The sequence below is a fragment of the Gymnodraco acuticeps genome, unplaced genomic scaffold (genome assembly GCF_902827175.1).
Source record: "Gymnodraco acuticeps unplaced genomic scaffold, fGymAcu1.1, whole genome shotgun sequence".
Taxonomy (NCBI): Eukaryota; Metazoa; Chordata; class Actinopteri; order Perciformes; family Bathydraconidae; genus Gymnodraco; species Gymnodraco acuticeps.
In genome coordinates, this window is record NW_022991032.1 from 293,913 (window position 1) to 321,186 (window position 27,274).

A 27,274-nucleotide genomic window follows, 5' to 3' on the forward strand; every position below is an offset into this window, starting at 1 on the left:
ATTCATATTGTTTAATTTGTTCCTTTTATTTGTGTTATAAAGACACAATGTCCTAAAAACTCGCAAAAAGTGTTTTATGGGCTGTGGCAGATGATTAATATCCTCCTGGGTGTGTATTGTTTTTATAGTCATTAATAACCTAAGTGCAAGGCTTTGAGAAACGATGATGTCTTTATTTGCAGGGACTTTAATCAATGTGGTGATGGTGAACATTGCTTGTTTCTCCACAGATTTAGCATCGATGAAGGACGGACGTGGACTGTTCACAACTTCACCAGCACCTCTGTGTTCGTCGATGGACTCCTGAGCGAGCCAGGAGACGAAACCCTGGTTATGACGTGAGTCTCAAAATCAAAAAATATCTTTTGTTTCAGGACTTCAGTAATCTGAGCTCCCATTTCAATATGAGGACAAATTATAATATATTCAATGGAGAATTATCTGTGGAATCGCAAATTACTCACATTATAAAAGCCTTTTCTTCCTCCTTTCAGCACTTCCTGCTCTTTGTTTGCTTCTAATGAGTTGTATAGAGGGTCAGAAAGGGCAAGCAGAAGCTGGCCTCACTCGTACATTTCCTGCAGTTTTCTCTCTCTTCCAGAAGGGTTGATTTCTGTTACAGCAGAGGTTGATGAAAGAGGGGAGCCTGTATGCCTCTGCCCTCCCTCCCTGTCTCATTTCTCCCCTCTAGCCCTCAGAAAAAGCTTATAAAAAGGCGCCTACTCGGTTAAACTTTTTGGAGCACCCTGTTCTAGCCTGCCTCACACATTGAAAACCTCTGAGATGACACTTTAAAATTGGGGTCAGATCTAAGGACAGCTAAAGTATATTTCACGTCTGTTGTGAAATCAGGAACCAAACAGGCCTCCTGACAAGGCTGTAACATTTCAATCGAGAGATTTCCTGAATCTTTTCATAACTCTGGTGAAGCACAAAAGTCCAAATTCTCTTTCAGCAGCTTCTAAAAGAGTTTGTGTATTGGCTTCAAGTGATCCATCTCGTTGGAAATTTAGTTGCTCCCCTCTGTTTCACTCCCTTTCCCCCCCCCCCAATCTCTCCATCAGTAAGTTAGCTGGAGTGAGACTTGTCACATCATCTCAGGCTCCAGACCTTGGCGGAGAGATAAGGGAGGCTTCCAACTGTAATCTGCTGAGAAGGGCAAAGAGATGGCCACACACACACCAATATAGACACACAGACCGACACACTCACACCTACACCTGGCTCCGTCGAGATAGGTTTGGCGGCCAAAGAGGGGTGTTGAGGGCAGCTCATGTCTGACAGATTAGCCAGGGTCTATTTCCTTGCCAGTGAGTTTCGATTTTTGACTGCACCGCCTGCCATCCCATAATGATGTCTTTGAACAGTGACTTAGCACCAAGGACAGGTGGGGGAGCAGGGAATGTCAAGCACTCATACTAATGACAGCTGGTCAAATATCAAAGACGAACAGACTCTCTCGATGGGCTGATACTCACATGCCGTTATAGTAAAGCGTCATGCCAGCCTATTCTGATACTGACAAATAATGTTCACTATAGTAATTCCCTCAACACACGGTTACAAACATTATGTCTTCCCTGCATTTACTCTAATAGACAAGTGCTCTCTTTGAAATGTCTTGCAAACACATGGTTATGTTTTCTCACTCTTAGCTCAGTGTTTTAATAGGAGGGACAAAAGGAAAAGTTCTCCGACTGATTGGAGTGTTATTTGTTCATTAATAGAGCTTCTTTGTCTCTGTAGTGGCTGCTCCAAACTGGAAAAAAGTGCTAACACACTCAGTAATAGAGATGATTTCAACACTGTGAAACTAACAGTGATTGCTCTTTTTAACCAGATACATTAGCATTATTGACAATGTTTTATTATTCACAAAACATTTGTGAAAGGCTTCATGTTTCCCTCTTTTTGTTGTCAAGTTTCATTCACCAACATTCTTACCAAATAGTAAAAGGAAGAACTTTAAACTTTAGTCGTACAATCAGCAGCCAAAACATAACCAATGTCAGTACTCATTCGAAAAGAGACTTCTACAAATGCTGATCTAGAAAGTGGTCAAGATGTGGTGTTTATGTTATTTAGTGGGTTATGTTTTATGATCAGGGGCAAACTGTTCCCCTGATGACCAGAAGAAACAACAATAAGTTAAGGGATTACAATGACAAGCCTTAGAGAGTCCTTAGTCGAGTAATGACGATGGTGAGTAGCAAAGTGTAGAAGCACAACAAATACGTCATATGTCACTGAGTTGGGTTAGGTCAGTCTGCTTCACCGACACATCAACATTACCTATTTTATACTATAAAACACCTCCATCTAGTGGAGACGATGAGTGGCTGTAGGTTTGCTTCTGTCAGACTTTATAGTAACAAAGTTCTATTTATGAGTGTATTTATAATCCACATATAATGCTGAAAGCCACTTTAGGTTAGAAACATCTTCGTTGGAGCTTATTTTCACTACATCATACAAACCAGCTGTTTTCTCGCAAAGTCTTCTGAACATTTCATAACTCAAATGCATGGATTTGGAGGTTCAGATTCCTTCTGATGACAAGACTAAGATGTATTGAAAGTCTGAAGTGTATGAGGAAGTGTGTTGTCAGTTGAGGTTTAGTCGGCTAAGTGCGCACAGGAAATCTTTGACGGGTCTTTCTGGGAAATGCGTTGCTGTTAGATATTGTAAGATAAGTTAGAATGGCTGAAAGTTAGCTGTTAAGTAAATAACATCCAGGCAACAAAAAGAGTCTTCTAAATCCAATTATGCTCTAACAGTTTGATTATCTTGTTGTGAATTGCCCTGCTCTCAAGCAGATGGACTTATCTTCTTACCATTATGTGTCAGAAGAACTCTAGGTATCCGGCTGTGTACCCATTTTGACTAATAACAACTAAAGCTGTGATTTGGCCCTTATCTCTGTATATTTCAGTGTTTTGCATCCCAAAGTCTAAGTGCTCAGGGGTCACATTGTTCCTCTGGTGTGTGTTTGCAGTGTGTTCGGCCACATCAGCTACAGGTCGGACTGGGAGTTGGTCAAAGTGGACTTCAGGCAGTCGTTCCCCCTTCAGTGCACTGAGTCTGACTACGAGTCCTGGCAGCTAACAGACATGCAGGTAATGCACACACACAAATACAGTACCGACATACAAAGTGTTACATGTGTTTCTTTTATTTGGAACCACATTTATATTTCTCCATGGTCTTATTCAGGGAGAGAAGTGCATTATGGGCCAGGAGCAGAGTTTCAGGAAAAGGAAGGACACATCGTTCTGTATCAAAGGAAAAAGCTACACCTCAGCTCTCAACACTAAACCCTGTCAATGCAACGAGAAAGACTTCAGCTGGTGAGTACTTCAGGATGTAGAAAAAAAAAAGATTTTAGCACATTTCCTTGTGTATTATGTGTTCTCGTATACAGCACAAAGCCAGGCTATGCTACATGACATCTCTGAAAAATATTACAAACAGGGAAAGAGTGCTTCTGTGGTAATATTGCAGGACAATGTGTTTACTCATACTTGCTATTGTTCATAACTCTAACTTTGGTGTGTGTTTGTAGTGACTACGGTTTTGAACGCTCCCAAATGGAAGGCAGTCGCTGCTTCGCTGACTTCTGGCACAATCCAGATTCACCGCCAGAGGACTGCCATTTAGGACAAACCTACGAGTCAAGCACTGGGTCTGTACAACTGCACAAACACATTCACACACCCACGTATATTTAGGTTTAAATGAACATAAATACATATATATATATACATGTATACATGCATATACACATAGAAAACTGCGATTTCAATTAATATTTTGTACCAGTGTACAGAAAAGGCTATTTAACACAACATGGATCCATAAAGTCTAATATTTTCATACATTTATATTTTAATGTTTTTATATTCAGGGTCTTTAATGTTGTTTGTTCTCTAATTACGACCCTTTAGTCAGGATGTGCTAAGTTTAGCTTAGCAGGAAACAGGGGGATACAGATAGCCTGTTGGTCACAAAAATCGTTACAGATCTTATCTAAACCTAAAAAAACGATTCTCTTATAGACGTACACTGCATACACCTCCTTTCTCTTACATTTGCACTTTTCTCTGCTGTGTTTCAGCTACAGGAAGGTCATTTCCAACATTTGTGAAGGAGGGCTGAACAAGCAGCAGAGCGCCAAACTGCACAACTGCCCTCTGCTGCCCCCTAAAGGACTACAAGTCAGTATCAAAGGGCAGATGTTGGCCGTGGCGCCTGGGGATGACATCACATTCATTGTCCACCAGGAACAGGTAGGATAAAAGTGGTATTCTTGTTGTATTTTTCTCGTTTCTTACTGTCTTTCAATTAGAATTCAATGAAGATCCTTGTTTCTTCCAACCAGGGTGACACCAGCCGTACCAAGTACCAGGTGGACCTCGGTGATGGGGTCCGAGCCATCTACCAAAACCTGACGGTGACAGATGAGCCCATCCAGCATCGCTATGAAAACCCGGGCGTTTACAAGGTCACAGTGAAGGCCGAGAATATGGCAGGGCATGATGAGGCTACCATGTACATCCAGGTCGCAGGTAAGCCTTCCAGACATTGAATGATATTAATGGACCACTCTGCAGATTTCTATTTTAGAAGGTAGTCTTTAAAGGGCAAGTCTAAGCCGGTCTTAATGGGAAGTCCTAGTAAAGTCTGAAGGTGTTAGACTTCAAAATTCCACTCTCAACTTTTTTCGTGCCTTGTGTAACAGAATTGATGTGAGTGCTTGAATTATATGTTCAGCTTTGTATTCTTATAAATGATGTTTTCTTCTCTTCCAGCCCCTCTGCAGAAAGTGCACCTGGAAGTGGTTCCCATCACTGGGAGAAACCATGAGGTCAATCTGACAGCCATAGTTCTTCCAATTGAAGCCAACCTGTCCGTCTTCAACTGGTGGATCGGAGAAAACCTGCAGGTAAAGGACACACTACAAACTCCATCTTATACCATCCATTACCATGAAAATAGTTTTAGTTTTTTTTTTTAAGGCTACATTCCTAAGTACATTTTCAGGGCAACTCCCATCATGTCAAAGAAGCCATTATTTGATCCCAGACTTCTCAGACACTCAGTGTTTACACAGTTGACCAATCTGACAGCCACACTGTTGTGACTTTCTCCTGTAGCCCAAGCTGACTCTGCAGAACAGCCTCCTGACTCGCTTCCCAGAGACAGGAGAGTTTTCAGTCACCGTCCAGGCGTCTAATGGCCGCTCGATGGTGCAGGATACCAGAACTGTGCGAGTCTACGGTAAAAATGACATTTCAAATCACCTCAGTTTGTTAAATGCAGAAGCAAATATCAACTGAATATAGGAAAAAAAAGATTTTTTGTCAAGGTCAATTATTCTCTCCACTCATTGGATGTGATAGTAAATAAAACAGATAACATACAGTGCCTTTCCACATCTGTACTTTTTGTTGTATTTGCGGTTTCATCTTCAGCAGTCAACATGTAATGTATGTGGCTCATTTTAAGCTGCTGATGAGTTTTGAATGATGACTGTGGTGATTGCCAACTACTCTTGCTGTTCTATCCGATCCCAGATCATTTCCAGGTCATCCCTCTGAGTTTCAGCTCAAACCTGGACCGCTTCAACCCAAACATCCCGGAGTGGAGAGAGGACATTGGCCAGGTTGTCACCAAAATAATCACAAAGGTAAATTAACATTGATGCTTTTGTTATTCCTTAGAAATTGGTATGCTAACTGACTAACCTGGTAAGTCCTGTTTTGTAATTACGCTTGTTCCTCTATAGGCAATACTAATAGTGAGTCACTGTAGTGCCAGTCTGACCACATTCCCTAATACAGGCATGATCCATGATCTTTAGCGGCTAAATGCTTCTCTAACTTAGCCAGTGAGGCTCTAACATTATCTGCTTTGTAGTACTGTGTAGTGTGCAATAGGTATATCAAAAGCTTTTTCACTTGAACAGGCTAGAGACTGAGTTCATGAAAGCAGTTTCCTGGCCACAAAACCAAAACGATGAGCTTAAATAAGCTGTAGAACTATGTAGAGCCAAGGATTTGCAGAGTTATGTGTTCTGTTCAATACTAATGAGCCCTTCAACATCATTTGATTCACTGTAAATATAAACAGAATATTGATTATTTCAGCTTTATGTAATGACTGACCTTTAACTATCTGACCTCAGAACACAGGTGTCCCTCTGGACTCCCTGGTTACCGTGGTGAACCCAGGCTTCCCCACCACTGCTGACCTGTACGTCCTCCCACTGGACAGCACACCTACCAAGAGGAGCATTTTTGTAGATAAGGTAATTTCACATTTCATGCATAGAAAAGCATATCAGCTTTAACAAAAAATTGCAATATGAGGCATATGATTTTAATATAAGTACAGTATGGTGTGAATATTGATTTGTTGCTCGACTTGTATTCATCTGCTTCAATTTGGTTGTTCACTTCAGTCCAAAATATAGCCTTTGTTTAATTTCATATTGTCTTGTGTTCAGCGTATTCCCACCATCATACAGGCCTTCAACAGCAACAATGTCAGCTTCGTGGTGCGAGGAGGTCTTCAAGTGCTGGTGATGCTAGCTGACCCAAACGCAGGTATTGTATATTTAAATGCTATTTGCATCACCTTCTATATCGTCTGCTCTATATGACTACCGTCTATGAGGTTTTTATTGATAATTACATGTTATTGATTTTGTCCAAGGGCTAGGTCTAAATGCTAATGACTCAACAACTACAGAAGCAAAGACTGGTGCGTTCATGAACTCTACACCTGCGGCTTTACCTCAAAGCGCTCTAATTCATGTGCCTTTTCCTTTCCTGGTTTCCTAAATATTCCAAATCCAGTTTGAGTCTGTCTGTACTGTCCTGTGCTTTTTCAGTCACCTGGGGCCTCATTTATAAACGGTGCGTACGCCCAAAAGATGGCGTACGCCAGTTTCTAAGCAATCTTTGCGATTTATAAAAAACAAAGTTGACGGGAAAATGTGCGGTCCTCCACGCAAAATCTGACCCATGCGTACGAACTAAGCACAAAAACGGGAAGGACGAGAAACTGCGACACCGTTGGCAGAAGGAAGAATGGAGAGAAATATGTGAAAATAATACAATAAATAAAATGTTACCTCATGTATCATATATGAAGAATTCATTTGCAAACATTGATTAAAGCCAATCTTAAAATTATTAAACAAACGCCTCAGTGCACACAAAACCTAACTTGGAGAAATAAATATAAACGGATATGTTATTGAAAACCACCTGGAATACGTTGTCTTAATGTTATGACATAAATGATGCGGTAAGCAGAAGGACAGAATTACGTCTAAACTGAGGCCGTTTTGCGTTTCTATAGGTTGTATAGATACGAGCATGGTTTTATATACTATCATGTTTGATCATGTTTTATGCTGTTTGCTAAGACTTGATAAGTCGCTCATAAAACACAGGAGGTATGGAAACTAAGAACACCTTATATCTGGTAGATTTGGCAGCTAATATAACACAACACATTTGTTTTATTTAATTTAACTGGTGGATATAGAGTTGCTGCGGGGGGGTTGAGACGCTGGAGAGGCTGCGCACAGCTGATTGACAGCTGGAACACAAACCACCAAATAAAAAAATAAACATGAATTGACTCCACTCTGCAGGGATCCCTTACAGTTGCTCATCATGGGGGGGTCTCCTGTCCCCGGCACAAACACACTGCCTGAGGAAGGTTATGTGTATTTTGTCATTAACTTTTTTCAGACCATTTATTTTGGTGACGATCCGACCTTCATGCTGCTACTCTGGTTCAAACTGGATCCACCAAACAATATGATTTATCTCGACCTCCCCAAAAGAACCAAAATCTGACGGTGTGAGATGTCTTTTATAGCTGTTCTGTCGTCATTTCCTGCGATCTTCTTCATGCAGTCAGTCAAAATTAATATTCATACGGGGCGTTTCTTGGACTATTTATAGGCAAATATGGGCGTTATGTGAAGGCGTAGGACGTGCCGTACGCAAGTCCTACGCCGGTACGCAGTGTTTTATGAATCGGAAAATGTCTGTGCGTATTTATTTGCTTTGTCCTACGTAAGCAACCTTCCCACGGGAATCCTATGCAAGGCTTTATAAATGAGGCCCCTGATCATCCTTTGAGCTGAGTTGAGAATGGTCTAACGGTGCGCTCTTCAAAAAAACATAAGAAAAGCTATTTCATTTGGATGTTTTCTTCCTACCAATTCTGTCCCTTTGCTCCTGCAGTTATTGCCTAAAGAGCTCCTTCCATATCTTTTGGGATTTCTATAGCAAAAATTAACCAGAATTATTTCTTACTGCAAACATGATGCGGTATTTAACTATTTATCTGTGTAATTATCACCGCAGGCTACCGTGGAGCCGCTGGAGGTCCGGGTGTTTGGGCTCTAGCAGCCATCTTCCTAATCGGCATGATCGCCACTGGCTCCTTCATCCTCTACAAGTTCAAAAGGTGAGCCATATTTTGTGTTGGGAACTGGTAGGAGCAGTTCTGGTTATAAACTATAGATATATATTGTTAATATCTATTGTATATCGGTACAATCATTCATAGGTATTGATAATGATGGGGCATCAAAATTAGGTAGTTGCAGTATCCTTAAAAGTAAGTGCCAATCAGAGTTGGGTGTAACACGTTACAAAGTAACGCGTTACTGTAATAATATTACTTTTGTCGGTAGCGGAGTAGTGAAACGCGTTACTTTTATAATTTAGTAATCACACTACAGTTACTAACATTGCCCCGACACACGTTACTTCGTTACTTTTATAAAATAATCGCACTCACTGACAGACAAGAGGGGTTTCCGCCGCAGGTTTATTTACATGTAGGCCTATGTAATCTGCGCGACTTGCGAGACCACATCTCCACGTGCAGTGCTGCATAAACATGGCTGAGTCTTTTCATCTGTAAACTCCCTCAACGGGGCCGCTCGCTTTCTTTTGTTGATCGCCCTCTCACGGGTGAACAGTTCAATGCCAAATTACTAAGTTATGGAATACTAAATACATAAGTCATTAGATACCTTACCGTTACTGCGCTCATAAAGAATGATAAGAATAATGCGTCTTGAACTGGTTTCATTAATTAGTGTCTTGACGTTTCACAGACTGTTAGCTTGTTGTGTGGCTGGTAGCCTATTTTAGAGCATATAAAAAGAAAGACTTGTGTTATGTCTTCCTTAATGCAATAGTAATTGGGGTGCAAGTGGAGTCTCGCAGAGGCAAAACTGTGGCGCGCACACTGTAGGTGCGCCGCAGTCTGCGTGATCTGCCTGTAGGGAGGGGAGGGCCGGCCCTGCGAGTAAAGTAACGAGTAAAGTAACGAGTAAAGTAACGAGTTACTTTATGTAGAGAGTAACGAAGTAGTGTAATATATTACTTTTTTAAAAAGTAATATGTAATATATTACTTTTTTTTAGTAACGACCCCATCTCTGGTGCCAATACATGATTGATTACGAAGAATAATTTAATTTACATTGAATTACCTCAAGGGATAGCACCGTGAAATCAGGGAATCTTATTACTAATTAATGTAATTGATATTCAAAAACGGTCTAAAATTGGAAATGATCAATTCTGAACTCTGATTAATAATTGAATTACTTAATACAACCACAATATTGAGGGATTTGGAGTTCTTTGCATGGTAGACACCCTAACCATAACAGTAAGCACATGTTTATACCAAAAAGCATTTATTTAAGACTTATTAAAGGTAAACAAATAATATGAATCAAACTAAACAAAGGAAAGCAAAATAAAGTATGTAATTGTGCATGGTTTTGTGTGGGTGTGCGTGTCTTTCTTTTTCCAGCCCACTACGTACCACATAGCATGAGCATGAGTTTCTAGGTCACAACAGGAGTCACTTTGAGAGGGAGCTTTTGAGATCCACTGTATGTAAACTGAGCTTCTTGAACATGTAGGATATACGTATGTGAGTTAAATTACTTGTAAAAGATGGTTAGTGAAACAGTGCTGTCAAACAAACTTGGCCACCTACCAATGTTATTGGATTTGAGGAAGAGGATGTCTTCTGCTAGGCTGGAGGACGTACTGAGGCAGAGGGAGAAACATTGTTGGGCTTCCATCGCAGGCTCGTTTCTCCCTGATCCGATTACACTTCTCCAAAACAGTAGGATTTCAATTAAGTTCAGTCTAATGTGATTGAGATCATGGAGATTATTGTGGATAAGGAGCAACATGCCTCAGAGGACCAGCGGATGATCACTAAAGGCCCCTTTCAAAAGCCTGTTTTGTTTCATCATTGCATTTTTCGCAATAACACTTTTATTTCATGTCATTTCGCTCACATTTAATCATATTGTTAGCAGTTATAGCTCCTCCTATCAGCATGACAACGTCTCTCTTTCTGATCTGCACAGAGTTTTGTGCATCTTTTGAATTGATGCAGCACCTCATCACCTTCCCAAACACAAACGTCCCCCAAAAAGTCACTTGAATTAGAACATGCAGTGCGAAACTACAGCCCCATCTTACGAAAACAACAATTTTCCAAAGTCCTTGGCTTAGGACTGAGGATGCTTATCCCCCACTCTTTTTCAGGAAGCTCCCGGGCAACCGCAATGTCTACGCGCAGATGCGCAATGAGAAGGAGCAGGAAATGACCAGCCCTGTCAATCACAGCGAGGACACCCAGCACATCATCCAGGGGGAGGAGTTCATCGACGATGACCTGGACTCGCAGACTCTAGGTAACGCAGGAGGTAGCCCCGCCTTCTGTTCGCTTATAAGGACTACCACTAACCACTGCTACTAAAACCCAAGCCACTAACACCAGCAGCTAACACACAAGGTACAGGTTTCCCCTTTGTTATCCTTTTATTGGTACAGCTAAAAGCCTTTTGGGTTTTAAACTCATATTTAAATATTTCGAACTTTTGCAAATGTTACTCCCAAGGCAGTGTATGGTCATCATCTGCATTTTGAAGCACATTCATACATATCGTAACAATATGTGATATCATGTGATTGTTTCATATCCATGCGGAATCCATTTTTACTGATGGATCCAAGTGAAAGCAACTTTTTACTGTTGCTGTCAAATGTCCACAGTCTGTCATAGTGAAAATGGTTTGCACTTTGTATTCTTCAGCATTGCTCATCTGTTTGTCTGTGTCCTGTTTCTTCTCCTCTTTTGTTGCTAGGTAACCATTCTGGTGTGGTCCTGAGCATCAACTCCAGAGAACTACATAGTTACCTGACCAGCTGATAGCTGCCATGGTAAAATGCTAACGAGCAAGCATAGCTTAGCTGGCTAACAAACACAGGGACTCCACTCAGCCTTCCTCCTTTCCCTCCGCCTCTTCTTGGGACACTGCACCTCCGCACAACTCCTGCTTTGGATGTAATTCTGTTTGGTTCCTTGTGTTTTATTTTTGTTTGGGAGTGGTGGTGGTGGGACGGTGGTGGTCACCGCAAAGGACACTTGCTCAGTTGTGTTTATGAGAATCTGTGTGTATGTTGTCTCTCACTTAGTAGACACTCAAATAAAGCCGCATGACTCACTGCACTGGTTTCCATTACCAAGAGCCACTGTAGGTAAAGTGGCCAAAGACAGATTTTATAAATACATTTTTTTTATAAAATCTATCATAAAAAACGTTAAAAAAAGACTCTTCTCATCTCGTTGTTCTCCCTCTTTCTTTACCACACATGATAGAAACTCTCTCTTCACAGGCAATAATGGTCTCCCAACGGAATGTAGGATATGATAAGCCCTTGTACGTTTGCATATGAGGAGTGTAAGTATGCAAACACAAGAGGGCAGTGTTGCACTTTTTTAAATTCCTACTATGTCCACAGAGCATTAACAGTTTTCCCAGATCCCACTTCATCCAAATAAATGTTTTCCCATTTGTAACTCAGATATTAAGTTGTGTGTGGTGTTTTAAATCAGCGCTACCTTTTTAGGAGCTCAACGTCTGTCCCATGGTGCCTAAAATGGCAGATATGTATCTGCTCAGTGACACTACCCGTTGTCAAGTTTTATTTATTTCCCCCACACACTCTTTCTGGGTATGTTAAAGCGGATTTGTCACCCTGGAGTCAAATGCCACCATGGAAGGAAGGTGTAGTTGATGTATTTTACTGTATCAGCCTATATTAGGCATAGCCCGATGTTCAATCATGTCTCCTTAAAGGTTTGGTTTGTTGTAAATGTAAATATGTAAATATGAACAATCTCCACTTTGTACATATTCCCTTTGACATGTGTGCGAGTGTTTTACACTACTACCAAAATACACAATTTTTGCAGCAAATCCTCACTGAGTTTACTGAATTTGAAAAATGCTCACTGTATCCAATTTCCTCAACGCCATTGCCTGCTTCACATGTATCCATTTTCAAATCGTTCAGTATAATCTCATGAGCAAGATAATTCGATGATCTTCATCGTTAACTGGAGAAAAAGTCATCATCTTATAAAGATACTCACAACCACAGTGACAACTATGTATATGGATATTTTTGATACACTAAGTTTTTCTCAATATGCGTACACACTGGTTATTTTTTCTGTTGCCTTTTGCTGAAGTTTTTTGTTTGTTTGCACTAATGATGTAAGAAGTGCTGTCGACATGTACTGCACAGCATCTGTCTACAGACTCAAATGAAAGGCCCCGACAGACTTACAGTGCTACCATTACCACCAAGACCACCCTTTGGTTCGCCTTGTCTTTGATACAAACAGCAGTTAACGTTCACTTGTTCTCATTTACACCTTAATTTAACTTTTGTACATATTCTGCTCATGTTCAACTTGTTCTTAGTTCTCTAGTGATGTATCGTCATGTATCAGTGCCCTTAACCTTAACAAAGGGGTAATTAGGAATTATGATATTCCAATATATTAGTGAAAGTTTCACATCTGATGGCACGACCATGCAATTTTGACCACACTGGTTTTCTTATGTTATTTTTCTCTTTCTGATGGGCTTGTTTGACCTTTTCATTTTTGCTATTAAAACAATTGTGTGTCCTAATCAGGAAGCCTAATGCACTGAAACTGCATCCTGAAATAAATCACTCCCATAACTTGTATGTCTGTTTGCATTATCATATTGGTGTATATACGTTTAAGTTATGAACACATTCTAATTATTTGTACAGTTTTTGGTTGAGTGTTGATAGTATCCGGCCTGGTACATTATTACTTCAGGGAAGTAGCACAGTCAGGCACTCTACACTTTGGTAACAAGTTCAAACACAAAGTTTATACAATCACTAAAAATATGCAACAATGAGGAACTGGAAATGGTGATCTATAAAACAAAAATATATATACTGTATAACATAGCAAGACATATCAACAGGTTGAAGCAGTACAGAAAGACAGGGGACTTTGTCTTTATGGTAATGTGTTGCATGCTCCATTACTGAACATTGGCACCAATGAGACCCCGACGTGCCTCATCATGCTACATGCTTTGGTTGTCACCCTCTCTCCTGAGGGTGGTGTTCGTCACTGCTGTCTTATGAGTCAGGCTAAGGATTGGCAACCATACTTTTGCAGTGCGTGAATAAACTTGTCAAATATTCTCTCCATTTGTCTACAGCAGAAGGAGCAATGTGTCCCAATCGAATATTCCTGGTTGTGCAAGCAGAGGCTCCAAACAGCCAGCTAGACGTTGCATCAAAACAAGCCAAAAGCAAGTTGAGCTAAATGAGAAGATGACCCTTTAATAATCCACATGCATTTTTTTAGAGAGGCGCCAGGGAGCAGTTGGGGGTTCGTTGCTTTGCTCACAGAAACCTTGGCAGTACCCAGGAGGTGAACTGGCACCTCTTCAGCTACCAGTCCAGACTCCTTATGTTTTGGTCCAATCGAGACTTGAACAGCCGACCCTTCAGTTCCCAAGCCAAGTCCCTCTTCTTCTATGCTTCGGTGTGGAGACAATTCTGGTCAGTCCCTTGAGCCAGCACATGGAAAAGCCCGGAATGTTTTTCTAGAAACGGCAAACTAGCACTTGGCAACAAAACCAGGACCTGACCCCCAGGACTCGTTTAGTCGCTGCCGAATTGGCTTACCTTTCATTTGACACGTGTGACATGATTTAATATGCCGAGACACATCTCTCTTTAAACAAGGCCAAAAATAAATACCGTAACATGTAATTGTATGTTTTACGGACACCCAGGTGTCCCGATTGCTTATGTGCTTTCTTGAGGACCTCCTCACGAAATCTTACAGGAACCACAATCTGGAAAACTGGCTCACCAATGAGGCCTTTCCCATGTGACAACCACTTTCTGACCAGCAGTCCCCCTTGCAGCAGACAACCCCTGGTGGCACCATTTCCATCCTTGGTGGAGAGAACCGCCTTAAAGAACGAACTGAGGGAGACATCAGCTACTGCTCTATGAAGAAACACACTCCTCAATGTCAGTTCACTCTACCACCAATTCACTGCGGGATACAGACAACAATGAGTCAGGAACAACCACAGAATCTATCTCACTCACCTCTTCACCCTGCTCAGACTCCCCCTGTGCACGGCTCACAGCCCGTGTCACAGCGCCAGCCACTAACACTCCAGGGGAGCACTTAGCATTTTCCTTTGGGTTAACAGTCACAGTGGGTGAAGATGACAGTATGGTAGGCGGTGGACCCTCAGCCCACACACGGCTGCCAGCCAGGCCGTTACCCAGGATAACATCCACACCTTCAATTGGCATTACAGGACGGACCCCCATGGCGACCTCACCCTGCACCAAACCAGAAAAAAGCACAACAGAATGCAGAGGAACAGGCACAAAAAAAAAGGCTGGGGGACTTTGTCCTGATGCGAGGTATGGGAATGAGTGCATTCCCATACCTCGCATCAGGACAAAGTCCCCAGTTCTAGATTGTTCAGAAAACGGTAGCACAGAGCTCAGAATGTATGAAACAAACGATGCTGTGTCTCAAAATGTTTACCGGCATGCTGATGTCACTTCCCACCAATGACACGTATCCGATTGACAAAAATGCAGAGAACTGGTTCCTTCAACCTGCTTGGCTCGCTAACCTGTTGACAGGGAGAGATGACCGGTAAGGGTACCACAGACACAGCACAAGCAGCAGAGTTAAACTGGCCCCCATTATTCCCCCTTCTGGCTTTTGGACAGTCAGCTTTCCAATGCCCTCTCTCCCTGCAGAAATTACAGATTTACGATGGGTCAACCCGTGGCTGACCTCGCATCGCACGCTCAGCATTACCCAAGTGTGCATGATCTTCTTCCCGGACCCTGAAGTCCCGACCGCCCCCGTGTATCAGCACGGAGCAGCCTCGGCGTGCTCCTGAGCTAATAGCTCTAACCAGGCCCGGCTCCAGGATGAAATGACTGAGGGGGCTGTTAAAAAATCCGAGGGGGCGATTTGTTTTCACAACAACGAAAAATACTGGCAATGTAATGAATTGACACACCGAGCTTGTTTCCTTCTCACTGCTCTACAATCTCTTTGCTTCTTTATTTTTATTCCGGATTTACCCCTCTCATTCTATTCTTTTCCTCTGATCTTTAATAATAGATAGTTGATAGATAGATGGCTGCACTTTGGTTAACAGACTAACATTGATTTCCTCAATTTATAAATGGACAGGCTCTGTAATTATACCATAACCTTTTCTCCTCTATCCCTTAACTCCTCTTCCTATACAGATTTACTTAGGTCAGGTCAGGATTAAAGAAACATTAATCTGGTTGATTTTTTATTTTCAGGATTGAATGTTCAAATCAAGGCCTAAAACCTGGCATTTCATAAGAAAGTGACTAATATATAAACCAAATGTAATATTGGATCAAATACTGCACCAAATGGATAGACACAGATTAAAAATAAAGTCCCCTGGTTGGGTCTGCTCTCTGTTCCGAGAATAACCACTAAACATGGAAAAGCAGCTTTGAGTTAGTATGCCCCAACAATTTGGAACAAACTGCCCAAATCGTGCACGTCCGCTGAAACAATTCCTATTTTAAAATCCCAACTAACAAGTCATGTATTCTGTACCTGCTGTGTTTATTTAATTACCTTTGCTTATTATGCCTGTTTTTAAATGCCTTTTTAATTATGTATTCATGCTGTATTTGTTCTTAAATGTCTTTTGCTTTTAATCTGTAAAGCAATTTGAATCGCCACGTGCTGAAAAGTGCTATATAAATAAAATTGCCTTGCCTTGGTTTGTCTCTGGAGTCTAACTGCCTTGAGAAATATCAAATTAATGTTCCAAAACCCGTAACTAGATGTCGCTCATTGTACCAATACGGTTGATATAATACATAGCATATTATTATTATAGTAAAAGGGCTCGCTTTGGCAAAAACCTGATCCATACAGGCAGCCCTAATTAAGACACATTTGACATACAGATGGCTTATTTACAATTTACATACAGGTGGTTTTTTACATACAGATTGCTTATTTACAATTTTCATTGCTCGTGCTTTTGGAAAGCATTGACTGACTTTTATGAAACTCAGAGCATTTTCTGTCTCTGGTTTTCATGGCGGTCAGTATGCCGAAGTGCATCCACGGCTCAGCGCAATTTTGTTACCCTGGTTGTTCTTAGGGGGGCCAAATCATTGAGTATTGCAGAGAATTTGTTTTTGAAACCAAGCCATGTTTCTTCAACTTGTGTACCACTGAGCTCATCTGACCAGTCCAGGCTCTCCAGTTCTAGGTTAAAGGCCTCGCTAGAGTAGTTTTTGAGGTCTCTAGATATGACTGTTTTGTGACAGCCGGCCCTTTGTTTTAGCTTTTTGCGGGTACAGAATATCATATAATGATCACTTAAACCACATGCTATAACCCATTTACTGGAGATCCTGGACTTGTCAGAGGTCAGAATGAGATCAATGGTAGTTTGTGTTGTTTCACATACCCGGGTGGGTTGGGTGATTAGCTGGCTGAAGCCGTGCAGATCACAAATTCTACTGAAGGACTTGAAGACGGACGTGTCTTTACGTTGCATATCCGTGTTCCAGTCTCCTCTCCAATAATAATTGTCTCTACATCCCCCACATCAGCCAAACACCCATCTAATGTATCATAAAAGTCACTCTGTTCCGGTGGTCTATAGATTGTCCCGACTATTACAGATTTAGCATTGTCAAAAAGAATTTCAACCCACACAGATTCAATATTTTCATGATGCAGGTCAGTACGGTTTTTGAAATTGGTGTCTTTATGTATGTACATGCAGACACCATCTCCATTCACGTTCCTGTCCCTTCTCACTACAAGATAATCTTCAATTTCAATCTCTGAATCTGTAATTGAATTGTCCAATTTGGTCTCAGAAAAGCATAATATGCTTGCCTTGCCGTTCATGAATAGCTGCCTGAGTTCAGCCAGTTTGTGTCTCAGGCTGTTAGTGTTCAGATGAAAAATATGTAGTCCATTTTTGTTGCTTAAATGCACAATGTCGTCAGCTTGCAGATATTTGTCTTTGTCCGTTACAGCAACCGGCTTGCGGCCTGCCGTGGTGTTTGGAGAGGTGGGGTGGGGTGGTGGTGGGGGGGAGGGAGGCTCCGTTGTAGCTTTAGCCGTTGATATGCTAGCAGGGTGGCTAACAACATGGCGGATATTTGTTCCCTCGGATCTCGGTTCTCTTCCTCTCGTCACTGCCTCATGCGTGTCTGTCTGCCGAGGCGTCCCCGGAGGAATGACGAAGTCTCCGTTAATTCCTCGATCTCCGCTGTCTCCACGGTCTCTGTTGTCATCGCGTAGTTGTTGCTGCAGCGGAAGAGATGCTAGTTGTGATGCTAACTCCTCGAGCCTGCAGGACTGGTTTCTTGTCTGCACCGGGCCCGGATTCAGATGGATGTCTCCCGCTAACAATAAAACGAAGACGATCATACTTCTTCGGTCTAGTTTGCCTGACGGGGGTAAGTACTTTCGCGTCGGGTTTGCAGTTAATAATGCATGAATGCTTGCACTTCCAAAAGCGAGGTGTTTCCTTTCCCAGCCGTTGAGAAGGTAAAAGTAATTGTGGTTCATTTTATCCTCGCTTTCATTACTCTCCTTCTCTAAGTGATGTTGCCTCATTGATGAGTTGAGGTAGGAGTCCATAATCCATATTGTCAGGAGGATGAAATATGTAAAAAATCGTGAGGAATAACCTCCAAAGCGGGAGCTCTCGGAAATGCGACCACTCATAGCGAAACCGGATGTCACCATTGCGTTCCGATAATCCAAAAATCAGCTCCTAAATTCTAACCCTATCTCATATACCTTGACCTCTGAGTGAAACGTTAAGGGAAAGTGGATAGGAGAATTCAAAAGGACTGATTTGAGAGCCGCAAGCGCATTTTTGGTCGACAAATACAAAATGGATTCACAAATGCCTGATCGAAAGTTGTAAATGTTAGAGATATTCACAGATCTTTTTTTTATTTGTGAAAAATATTTAGCGTATTTGCAGATCCGTTTCACATTTGCACATTTATTTGTGAGTTTGCAAATCTTTTAAATGCATTTGTGGATGGTGTTTTACATTTACAAATCACATATTTACACACACTATTTTTATGTTCACACAAATAATTATGAGACATATCTATGCCCATAGCCTACAAGCTAGTATAATAAAGTTAACGTTACACAATAATAAGGAAGAGAGCCATGTGTGTGATACATCGCTATTGATATGAATTTAGAGTGCATATTTGAGACTTCCAAACAGTAAACCAAAACGTAACTTATGGGTGAGTGTTTTTAGTGTATTCTGTTGATTATTACCTGTCTGTATTATGTTGCAGCTCAGCTGATTTTGAAATGATGGCAAAGGGAGAGTGACCTACGTGAGAGTGAAAACACAAGGTACGTTTAATACTACTGTTGTATATAAGTAAGCATACTAAACATGTATTCTATCACTGTATTATATAAGTAATCTTGTTAGTGTATATTAATAACCTACTGTATGGCAGGTGGAGGGGCAGTGATGTTACAAGTGGAGGGGCAGTGATGTTACAGGTGGAGGAGCAAGGATGTTGGCTGGGTGCTGGCAGGTGGATGAGCAGTGGTGCTGGCAGGTGGAGGGGCAATGGTTAGTCCAAACCAATCTTCTTTCTCCAAGACACCCACTGCATTGGGGAGCTACATGAGGGAGGAACCAGTCTTGGTCCTAAATAGTTCCTCAATTTGGTGAATGAAATCAAAGGCTTCTTGGGAGTTTTGTAACCTGTTGGTCCAGCAGCAAAGCTCATTTTTAAAGCCTTCTTAATTGTCTCATTGCTCCATTTCATCCCCTTTGTGGTAAGTCTGCCCAATGCCTTAAGTTGGTCTTTTGAAAACGTTTTCTTAAATTTGTTGTCCCTAATTTTCATTGTTTTCTTGAGAGCTACATTTTCCTTCCTTATTTTTCTTAGTGCAGCCTTTGTTTTTTTGGTGATTCCTTCTTGTCTTCTTGCAATTTTTTTAATAGATCTGTTTGACTGGCTGCTGGTTCCCTCGTATGCTGACTGGCTGCTGGTTCCCTTGTATGCTGACTGACTGCTGGTTCCCTCGTATGCTGACTGGCTGCTGGTTCCCTGGTATGCTGACTGGCTGCTGGCTGACTGGGTGGTGTCAGCTCTCCCTGTCTCTCCTCACTAGCCATGTTCTCTCTTTCTTCACCCTCACTTTCCCTTCTCTCAGTCTCCTCATCCCTTCTTCCCTCAATCTTTGAGACTAATGTAAGTAGAAGACATCTCACTGTTAATTTTCGAACATAAATATTATACCACTTACAAATAAGAAATATTACTTTTATTATTAAGAGTTAGGACTTATTATACCTGTGTCACCTTTCACACTATAGCTGTGATCATCAGCTATGGGCTTTGTAGATACAGGTCCCGTGGTGCAGGGGCCCTCCTCCTTTTGACCACAGGGCGATGCACGAAGATGGTGGGTATAGCATCTGCTCTCAGACTAGTCTTGCCCTTTTTGGTCTTGACAAACTGGTCTGCATCAAAATGTGCCTGCAGAGTCACACACACACACACACACACACACACACACACACACACACACACACACACACACACACACACAACTCAGTTTTGTCTGACCACATACATACTTTATACAAATTCATATCACATCCATTACTGATGTCATTTGTCATACTTTGTTAAACTCACAAATAATAAAGTTCCATAACTTCATTTGGGAACAAAGACCACACCTTATCTCCCCAAGGCAATTTCCCATCCAATAGGTGTGCTATATAGGTGTGTATAACCCTTTCTCCTGTCTGTTTCTCCCTCTTTCAGCACAAGAACCAGAGGGGGATTCAATGGAGCCTGAATACCTGCACTGAGACCCTCACCCTGCACCTTGAGTCTCAACTCTGTGTTTTTCAAGCCTTTCCCTGTTATTTGTATTAAACCAAACATTAAGCTTCCCAATGGTGTGTTCTTCGTTTTGTGAAAAAGTGCAAATGCAGTGTTTGAATATGATTACCTCACATATTTTGTTGCGGTTGTCTGTTTTGATAGTTAAGTTGCTCCTGTTGACTTGAGCTAGCCATTTTTTCCTCCTCTCTGTGTCAGTGGGGAAGCCGTACATTCTTACTCTTTTTTCGAAAAGATTGGAGCATCCCCAGGCAGCACAGCAAACCATGGGAGAGACTATATGCCAGGACAACACTGAGGAATAGGCACAGACAAACTGCATGACATGCTATTCAATGTTTATTGAATTCCATGTATTTACAATGGATGTTCCTAAAACAACACATTTAACGTCATAATCATGCTGCTGCTGCTAGTCCTTTGATAGTCACCTGTTGGTCTCCTGTCCTTTCTGAAAGTCATAAAGATTAGATTAGTCATTTAGATTACTTATGTCCTCAAGTACCATGGGATTACTGAAACTACCATGAATTTAGAAAATGAAGGAAGAATCCTGTGTTCTATAGGGAGCCAGTGTAAGGCAGCCAGAACAGGAGTAATGTGGTCCCTTTTCCTAACTCTGGTTAGTACACGAGCTGCAGCATTTTGAATCAGCTGAAGCGATTTAACTGACTTCTTGGTACACCCTGATAATAAGGAGTTACAATAATCCAGCCTTGAAGTAACAAATGCATGGACTAGTTTCTCTGCATCGCTTTGAGGCAAGATATGCCTGATTTTGGCAATGTTACGTAGATGGAAGTAGGCGGTCCGTGAGATGAATTTGATGTGGCCGTTAAAGGATCAATCCTGATCAAATAAGATTCCTTACAGTCTATAAGGATATAGTTAATATATCTTTAGATTATTTGTTTCGTAGATTATTTGTTTCGTAGATTATTTGGGCCGAGTACAATAATTTACAATAACAGTTTTGGCCGTGTTTAACATCAAACAATTTAAGGTCATCCACGTTTTAAAGTCCTTGAGTTAATCCACACACACACACACACATACAATCTGATGTTTTAACTGTTACCAAATAAGGACAATTATAATGAAGTTAACTTCATATCAGTTGGTTGTAGGGCAGTATAACATCTAACTGTAGCATCATATGGATCGGATATGGCATTGTAAATGTTGTTTTGGCAATGTATGCAGTTTCTGATAACGGCATCATTTGGATGTATTGTGTCTTATATTATTTTGATCATTTTCTATAAAGTAGAGTGCATATTATTTCTAGTGTTGCTCTGTTTTCATACAAAGTAGGTATTATGCGTTTTAATTAAAGTATGATCACAATTACTTTCTATTGACCTCTGTTGGAAAAATATCACTTGTCACCGGCTTGAATTTCAATATCAGGATACATGTATTTATTATCGTTGCAAGATTGGAAGTAGTCATCACACACAGAGTTCCCAGAACAGTGTCCTTGAGATGCTTATATACAAGAGAGAGTGTTACAGTCACAAGATGCAGAATACTGGTTCGTATTGTCATATTGATATTCTGTACAAACTATGAAGTCCAATGTAACATTTGTGATATTGGGCTATATAAATAAACATTGATTGATTTATTGAAAGCAGTATTCAATGTTTCATTCAGATTAGCTAAGGTCTGCGTAAGCAATAAACATGACAGTCATATGTCTATCTCCATAGAGACTGAATCATCATCGTGTCACATAGCTATCATATGCCTAAAACAGTCCTGATGCTCTTCTAGGTAATCATACATCCGGTTACGTACACAGCTACATAGGGATTGTTATCATGTGCTTCTCTGATATTAGAAGAGTACATTCAGTATTTAACGAACAACATCTCCAAAGTAATAATAGAGCCATGCTATATTTATCACTCTTGACATAATTTCTCTTTACTCTGGCTCATGCCAAGACACCTGCTAACACTTGTCCCCAGATAATCATGTGGCAACACATTTCAAAGCAGGAATGACTAAATGCTTTTATGATCAGCTATTATGCAACGCTTATAGAAACACAAAATTGACATTTTCTCATAAGAGCATTAAGAGAAATGCTTCTCTTTGTATGTTTCCCTATAAACTTTATTGTTTTGAATTATGAGAGTGATTCATTTGCATATTAGGTTACGTTACATGTTACTTGTTAGACGCTTTTATCCAAAGTGACTTACATACTCAATACTGTGGGCAATCCCCACAGGAGCAATTTGGGGTGAAGTGTCTTGCCCAGGGACACAACAACATGCTGACTGCAGTGGGGTTTGAACCTGTGACCCCCTGATCCCAACACCAAGGCTCTATCCACTGCACCACACTCCTCCCATATTGCTTATCACTTCAACTATGCACAAATAGGAAATCTTTTTTTTTACTTTCCTTGCAATTGTTCTGGCTCAAATACCACATCAGTAGAGATCTATTTGTACGTGTTGTTCGAAACTAACTTGTCACAATGGTTAAACTTCTTTCAATATTCACAATGGGGGAATGCAGTAGGAACCTGTTTTACAAGACAAAATAAGGGAGTATGTATACTGAGACAACCAACTGGCAGATTAACAGTTTACATTTTGAAACCTTTTATTCCAATGTGTTCCTTGCCAAGGTGTAACTACATTCCTAAAAATGACTCGGATAGTTAGTGATAATTCAATTTGAATATAAAGGTTTGAATAGGTGTGGACAGTGTTGTTTTTGCGGTGATCTCTTTTTATTCCTTTCCATCTAATAGCTTTAACAGGAGCAGCAAAAACACGACAAACTGAATAAATTAAATGTTCAAGAAAAGGAATCAATAGAACGGATGGAGTTGATTAAGACTCACTTTTTAGTAATCCCAAAATACAACCACACATGGACAAACCTATAGACATGCACTAATGGAGAGGGGGCAGAGTGAAAGGGCTTCCAGTGTTTCAGTGCCTGGGAGCAGTTGGGCGTTCAGTGCGTTGCTCAAGGACACCTCAGCATGCGTTGCTCAAGCACACTCTTTTTCTGCTGGAACAAATGTAAATTATACAATAACCACATGAGGCAGAAATGTAAGGTTAACATAAAAACAAAACAAAGGCCACGTAGAGTCCTGAAAGAAACTGACATAACAGAACACATCACACGCATTTCAATACATTCCACAGTATTGAGTATGTAAGTCGCTTTGGATAAAAGTGTCTAACAAGTAACATGTAATGTAGTGACTCTAGGGAGAGAGTTCCACAGTGTTGGAGCTCCACCTGAAAGGCACGGTCACCTTCAGTTTTTAGACGAGACCGTGGGAATCTGGTCTGAAGACCTAAGTGACCTAATGGCGATGTAAGGATGGAGAAGGTCACATATATATTCCGGTGCATTTCCACGCTGGGCTCTATGTAATAACCAGAACCTTAAAATCAATTCTTAAACGAGTGGGGAGCCAATGTAAGGATTTTAAAATTGGTGTAATATAAATTGTAAAAAGTGTAAATACTGGACTTGAAACTCACAGTACTGTTGTTTACGGAATACTGTATGAGTTAAATAATTACAACAGTGAGCGTGCGATCATTGTGTTTAAAAACAGTAATTAAAAGCAAAGATAATAAAACAAACATTAAAAGAAAAAAATACATGAATAAAAGTTACAGTGCAGTTTAAGATATGAATAGTTCAATTAAAAGCAGCGGCAAAAAGAAAAGTCTTTAGTCTGGATTTAAAAGTAGTCAGAGTTGCAGCGGACCTGCAGGTTTCTGGGAGTTTGTTCCAGATATTTGGAGCATAATAACTGAACGCTGCTTCTCCATGTTTAGTTCTGACTCTGGGGACAGAAAGCTGACCCGTCCCTGAAGACCTGAGAGATCTGGATGTCAAACACATTTTAACGTGGTATCGCCTTTTTAAGGGACCAAAAGTAATCTTGTACATAAGCAGCAAGTTACATGATCATAAATCGAATTGTCACTTTTAATATTTGGTTGCAAATCTTTTGCAGCCAATGACAGACTGAACCCTGGCACCCATAGACATCACCAGACGCTGGGTTTCATCCCTGGTGATGCTCTGCCAGGCCTCTACTGCAGCTGTCTTGAGTTCCTGGTTGTTTTCCCTTCAGTTTTGTCTTCAGAAATTAAAATTCATGCTCAATTGGATTTAGATCAGGTGAATGACCTGGACATTGCAGAACACTCCACCTCTTTGCCTAAAAACACAAACATTTGAATGAATATGAGCAAATAATATTGCCCAAAACACTTCAGAGTTCATCGTGCTGCTTTTGTCAGAAGTCACATCCTCAATAAATACAAGGGAACCTGTTCCATTGGCAGCCATCCCTGCCCTATTCACTTGCCGTCATTCTGGTCTCGTTTGATCTTTGTCTCATCTGTGCATAGGATGCTGTTCCAGAACTCTAGAGGCTTTGTGTTTTAGCCGACTCTAATCTGGTCTTCCTGTTGTTGAGGCTCAACAATGGTTTGCATCTTGTTGAACTCTCTGTATTTACTCAGGTGAGGTCTGCTCCTGATTGTTGACACAGCTCCTGGAGAGTGTTTTTGATCGGGCCAACTGTTGTGAAGGGCTTTCTCTTCAACGGGAGAATAATTATTCTGTCATCCACCACAGTTTTGTGGAAGGTAGTTAAAAATAATTATTGTAAATTACATGTTAGACGCTTTTATCCAAAGCGACTTACATACTCGATACCGTGGGCAATTGCCACAGGAGCAAGTTGGGGTGAAGTGTCTTGCCCAGGGACACGCTGACTACAGTGGGGTTTGAACCTGTGACCATCTGATCCCCAGACTAAGGCTCTAACCACACGGCTAAATATAGTTAATGCTGTAAGACATACAGCTGTATAATTATAAATTGTTGTTAAATAACCTCTGGAATTCATTGGTAAATAGAAGGATCGTTGGCCTTGATTTAAAAAAATGGAGGGTTATAGCAGACTGCATATTTTATATATTTGAGTTCATGTACATGACCAACACAACCTTCTTATGCGTAACAATTATTACTATGAAACAACAATATACCGGGGTACCTGTACCTATTCTGTCAGGGGACAGCCACACTTATAATGTTGAACAAAGTGAATTTAGTCCAAAACAGTATGCTAATAATGTTAGTTAGTGTCATGGCTTGGCTCTCAGCCACAACAAACGCGCGACAGAAAACGAGGGCGTGAATAGGAAACAAGAGTTTATTCACTGCTGCTGAAGGACACAAACAGGCGAAACAAACTACGAGACAAGAGGTCAGCTGGTCGTGGCTGCTCTTCGCGCTGTGTCCTCCTGCCAGAGAGAGAGCGAGAGCGAGATCCGGCCCGGTCCTTTATCCAGCTAGCTCCAGCCGCCAGGTGTCCTCAATCCCAGCTGATAGACCAAAGGGAAAACCTTAAAGGAACATACACACACCAGAGATAACAAGGCAGGGGTCGTCACACCCCCCCCCCCTTAAAGTCGGTGTCCCCAGGACCACTGGCACACCAACCCTGACAAAACAAAAAAAACACCAGTAATGAACAACTAAAATACCAGACATACGGCACCCCACTTCCAACAAAACCAACAATTGCAACATACAACCCTCACACTGCCAGCCGCTCCTCCCACACCCAGCCACATCTTTAGCAACACAGGTAAGCAACCTGAGAAGCACACTTTAAAAGGATGGGCAGAGCGAGAACGATTTATTAAACAGTATGACAGACAATACATTACCGTCACGGCCCATGCTTCCTCAGTTGTAGCAGTTAGTTTCACTGGCTTTACTGCAATGCACCGCCACGTGGCCAATGTCGCCACACCTGTAACATTTCACCCTACTGCAACGTCTCTGGATGTGACCAAGCCCACCGCAGGAATAGCACTTCCGGTCGTTGGCATGCCCACAGTCACGAGCCATGTGTCCTTGGTCTCCACACCGATAGCAGGACATTTCCTTGCCTCTTCCTCGACCCCTGTTGCCGCCGCCACGACCACCATCAACACTGCCGCCACCACGACCACCATCAACGCCACCGCCGCCACGACCACTTTGACTAGTGGGACAATGCTTGGTCTTCTGTTTTCTAAACATGTTTTTGTACATAGCACGAGTGATCACACCAGAGGGCGTGACGTCTGCCAACACTGTAGAGCTCTCCTCAGACCTTGACTCAATCGGACCGCCAGTCACTAAAAGCACAGGGGGAACATCAGTCCAGACTCTGCTACCTGCCAAACCGTTGCCCAGGATGAACTGTATCCCCTCGATTGGCAAAGCTGGACGTACACCAACAGCCACCTCACCCTTAACAAGACCACAGTCAATATACATCCTATGAACAGGAATAGGAAGAACTTTTAATCCCAGTCCCCAACTCAGAAGGGTGTCACCAGTGTCACTTTCATAAGACAGAGGCAAAACAGAGTCAACAATATAGGAGTCAAAAGCTCCTGTGTCTCGCAAGATTTTGATTGGAACTCTGACATTACTACCTACCAATGACACCAAGCCGTCTCGTATAAATGGAGCATAAGATGCCAAAACCTCAGATCCACCTAAGTGGGATGTAAGCACATCGGCAACACCGCTGCTTTCCACAGGCGCAGCCAACGCAACAGGCCCAACAAAATATCTTCCTCCCTCAGATTTTGCTCTAAGCGCAGGACAGTCTGCCTTCCAATGGCCTTTTTTGCGACAGTAGTGGCAAATATCATTATTATCCACCTCAGATTTGACCAAACCCAAGTTCCTTGGCTCCATCCCAAATGAACCAACCTTTCTACTTCCCTCAAAAACAGCCAGGGCCCCAGAGCGCCCTCCGAACCTGCTCTTATGAAGCAACACAAACTCATCAGCTGCCACAGCAGCTTCAGCCGCAGA

At 41.6% G+C, this 27,274-nt stretch overlaps 1 protein-coding gene and 1 long non-coding RNA gene across 10 annotated transcripts in view; both read left to right on the forward strand.

The window, feature by feature from the left end:
- Positions 1 to 13,108, forward strand: part of sorcs2 (sortilin-related VPS10 domain containing receptor 2) — a 277,213-nt gene extending 264,105 nt beyond the window's left edge. For 2 of the 8 annotated variants that reach the window (XM_034236374.1, XM_034236379.1), the window contains 15 exons: positions 231 to 338; positions 2,996 to 3,116; positions 3,214 to 3,347; positions 3,563 to 3,682; positions 4,115 to 4,286; positions 4,379 to 4,565; positions 4,809 to 4,942; positions 5,154 to 5,277; positions 5,574 to 5,686; positions 6,185 to 6,307; positions 6,506 to 6,605; positions 6,715 to 6,762; positions 8,388 to 8,490; positions 10,565 to 10,859; positions 11,212 to 13,108. In XM_034236374.1, coding sequence (XP_034092265.1) covers positions 231 to 338; positions 2,996 to 3,116; positions 3,214 to 3,347; positions 3,563 to 3,682; positions 4,115 to 4,286; positions 4,379 to 4,565; positions 4,809 to 4,942; positions 5,154 to 5,277; positions 5,574 to 5,686; positions 6,185 to 6,307; positions 6,506 to 6,605; positions 6,715 to 6,762; positions 8,388 to 8,490; positions 10,565 to 10,823 — 1,846 coding nt within the window. In that variant the 3' untranslated portion in view covers positions 10,824 to 10,859; positions 11,212 to 13,108. The remainder of the gene's footprint in view (positions 1 to 230; positions 339 to 2,995; positions 3,117 to 3,213; positions 3,348 to 3,562; positions 3,683 to 4,114; positions 4,287 to 4,378; positions 4,566 to 4,808; positions 4,943 to 5,153; positions 5,278 to 5,573; positions 5,687 to 6,184; positions 6,308 to 6,505; positions 6,606 to 6,714; positions 6,763 to 8,387; positions 8,491 to 10,564; positions 10,860 to 11,211) is intronic. The other 6 variants (XM_034236373.1, XM_034236375.1, XM_034236376.1 and 3 more) reach the window with 6 other exon arrangements.
- A 6,596-nt stretch (positions 13,109 to 19,704) lies between these two features.
- Positions 19,705 to 20,443, forward strand: LOC117559702. Of its 2 annotated transcripts, none has more exons than XR_004570989.1 (2): positions 19,705 to 19,726; positions 20,309 to 20,443. It is a non-coding gene; the product is annotated as an uncharacterized LOC117559702 (long non-coding RNA). The 2 variants fall into 2 exon arrangements; XR_004570990.1 differs by lacking the exon at positions 19,705 to 19,726 and adding an exon at positions 19,912 to 19,940.
- The last annotated feature ends 6,831 nt before the right edge of the window (positions 20,444 to 27,274 follow it).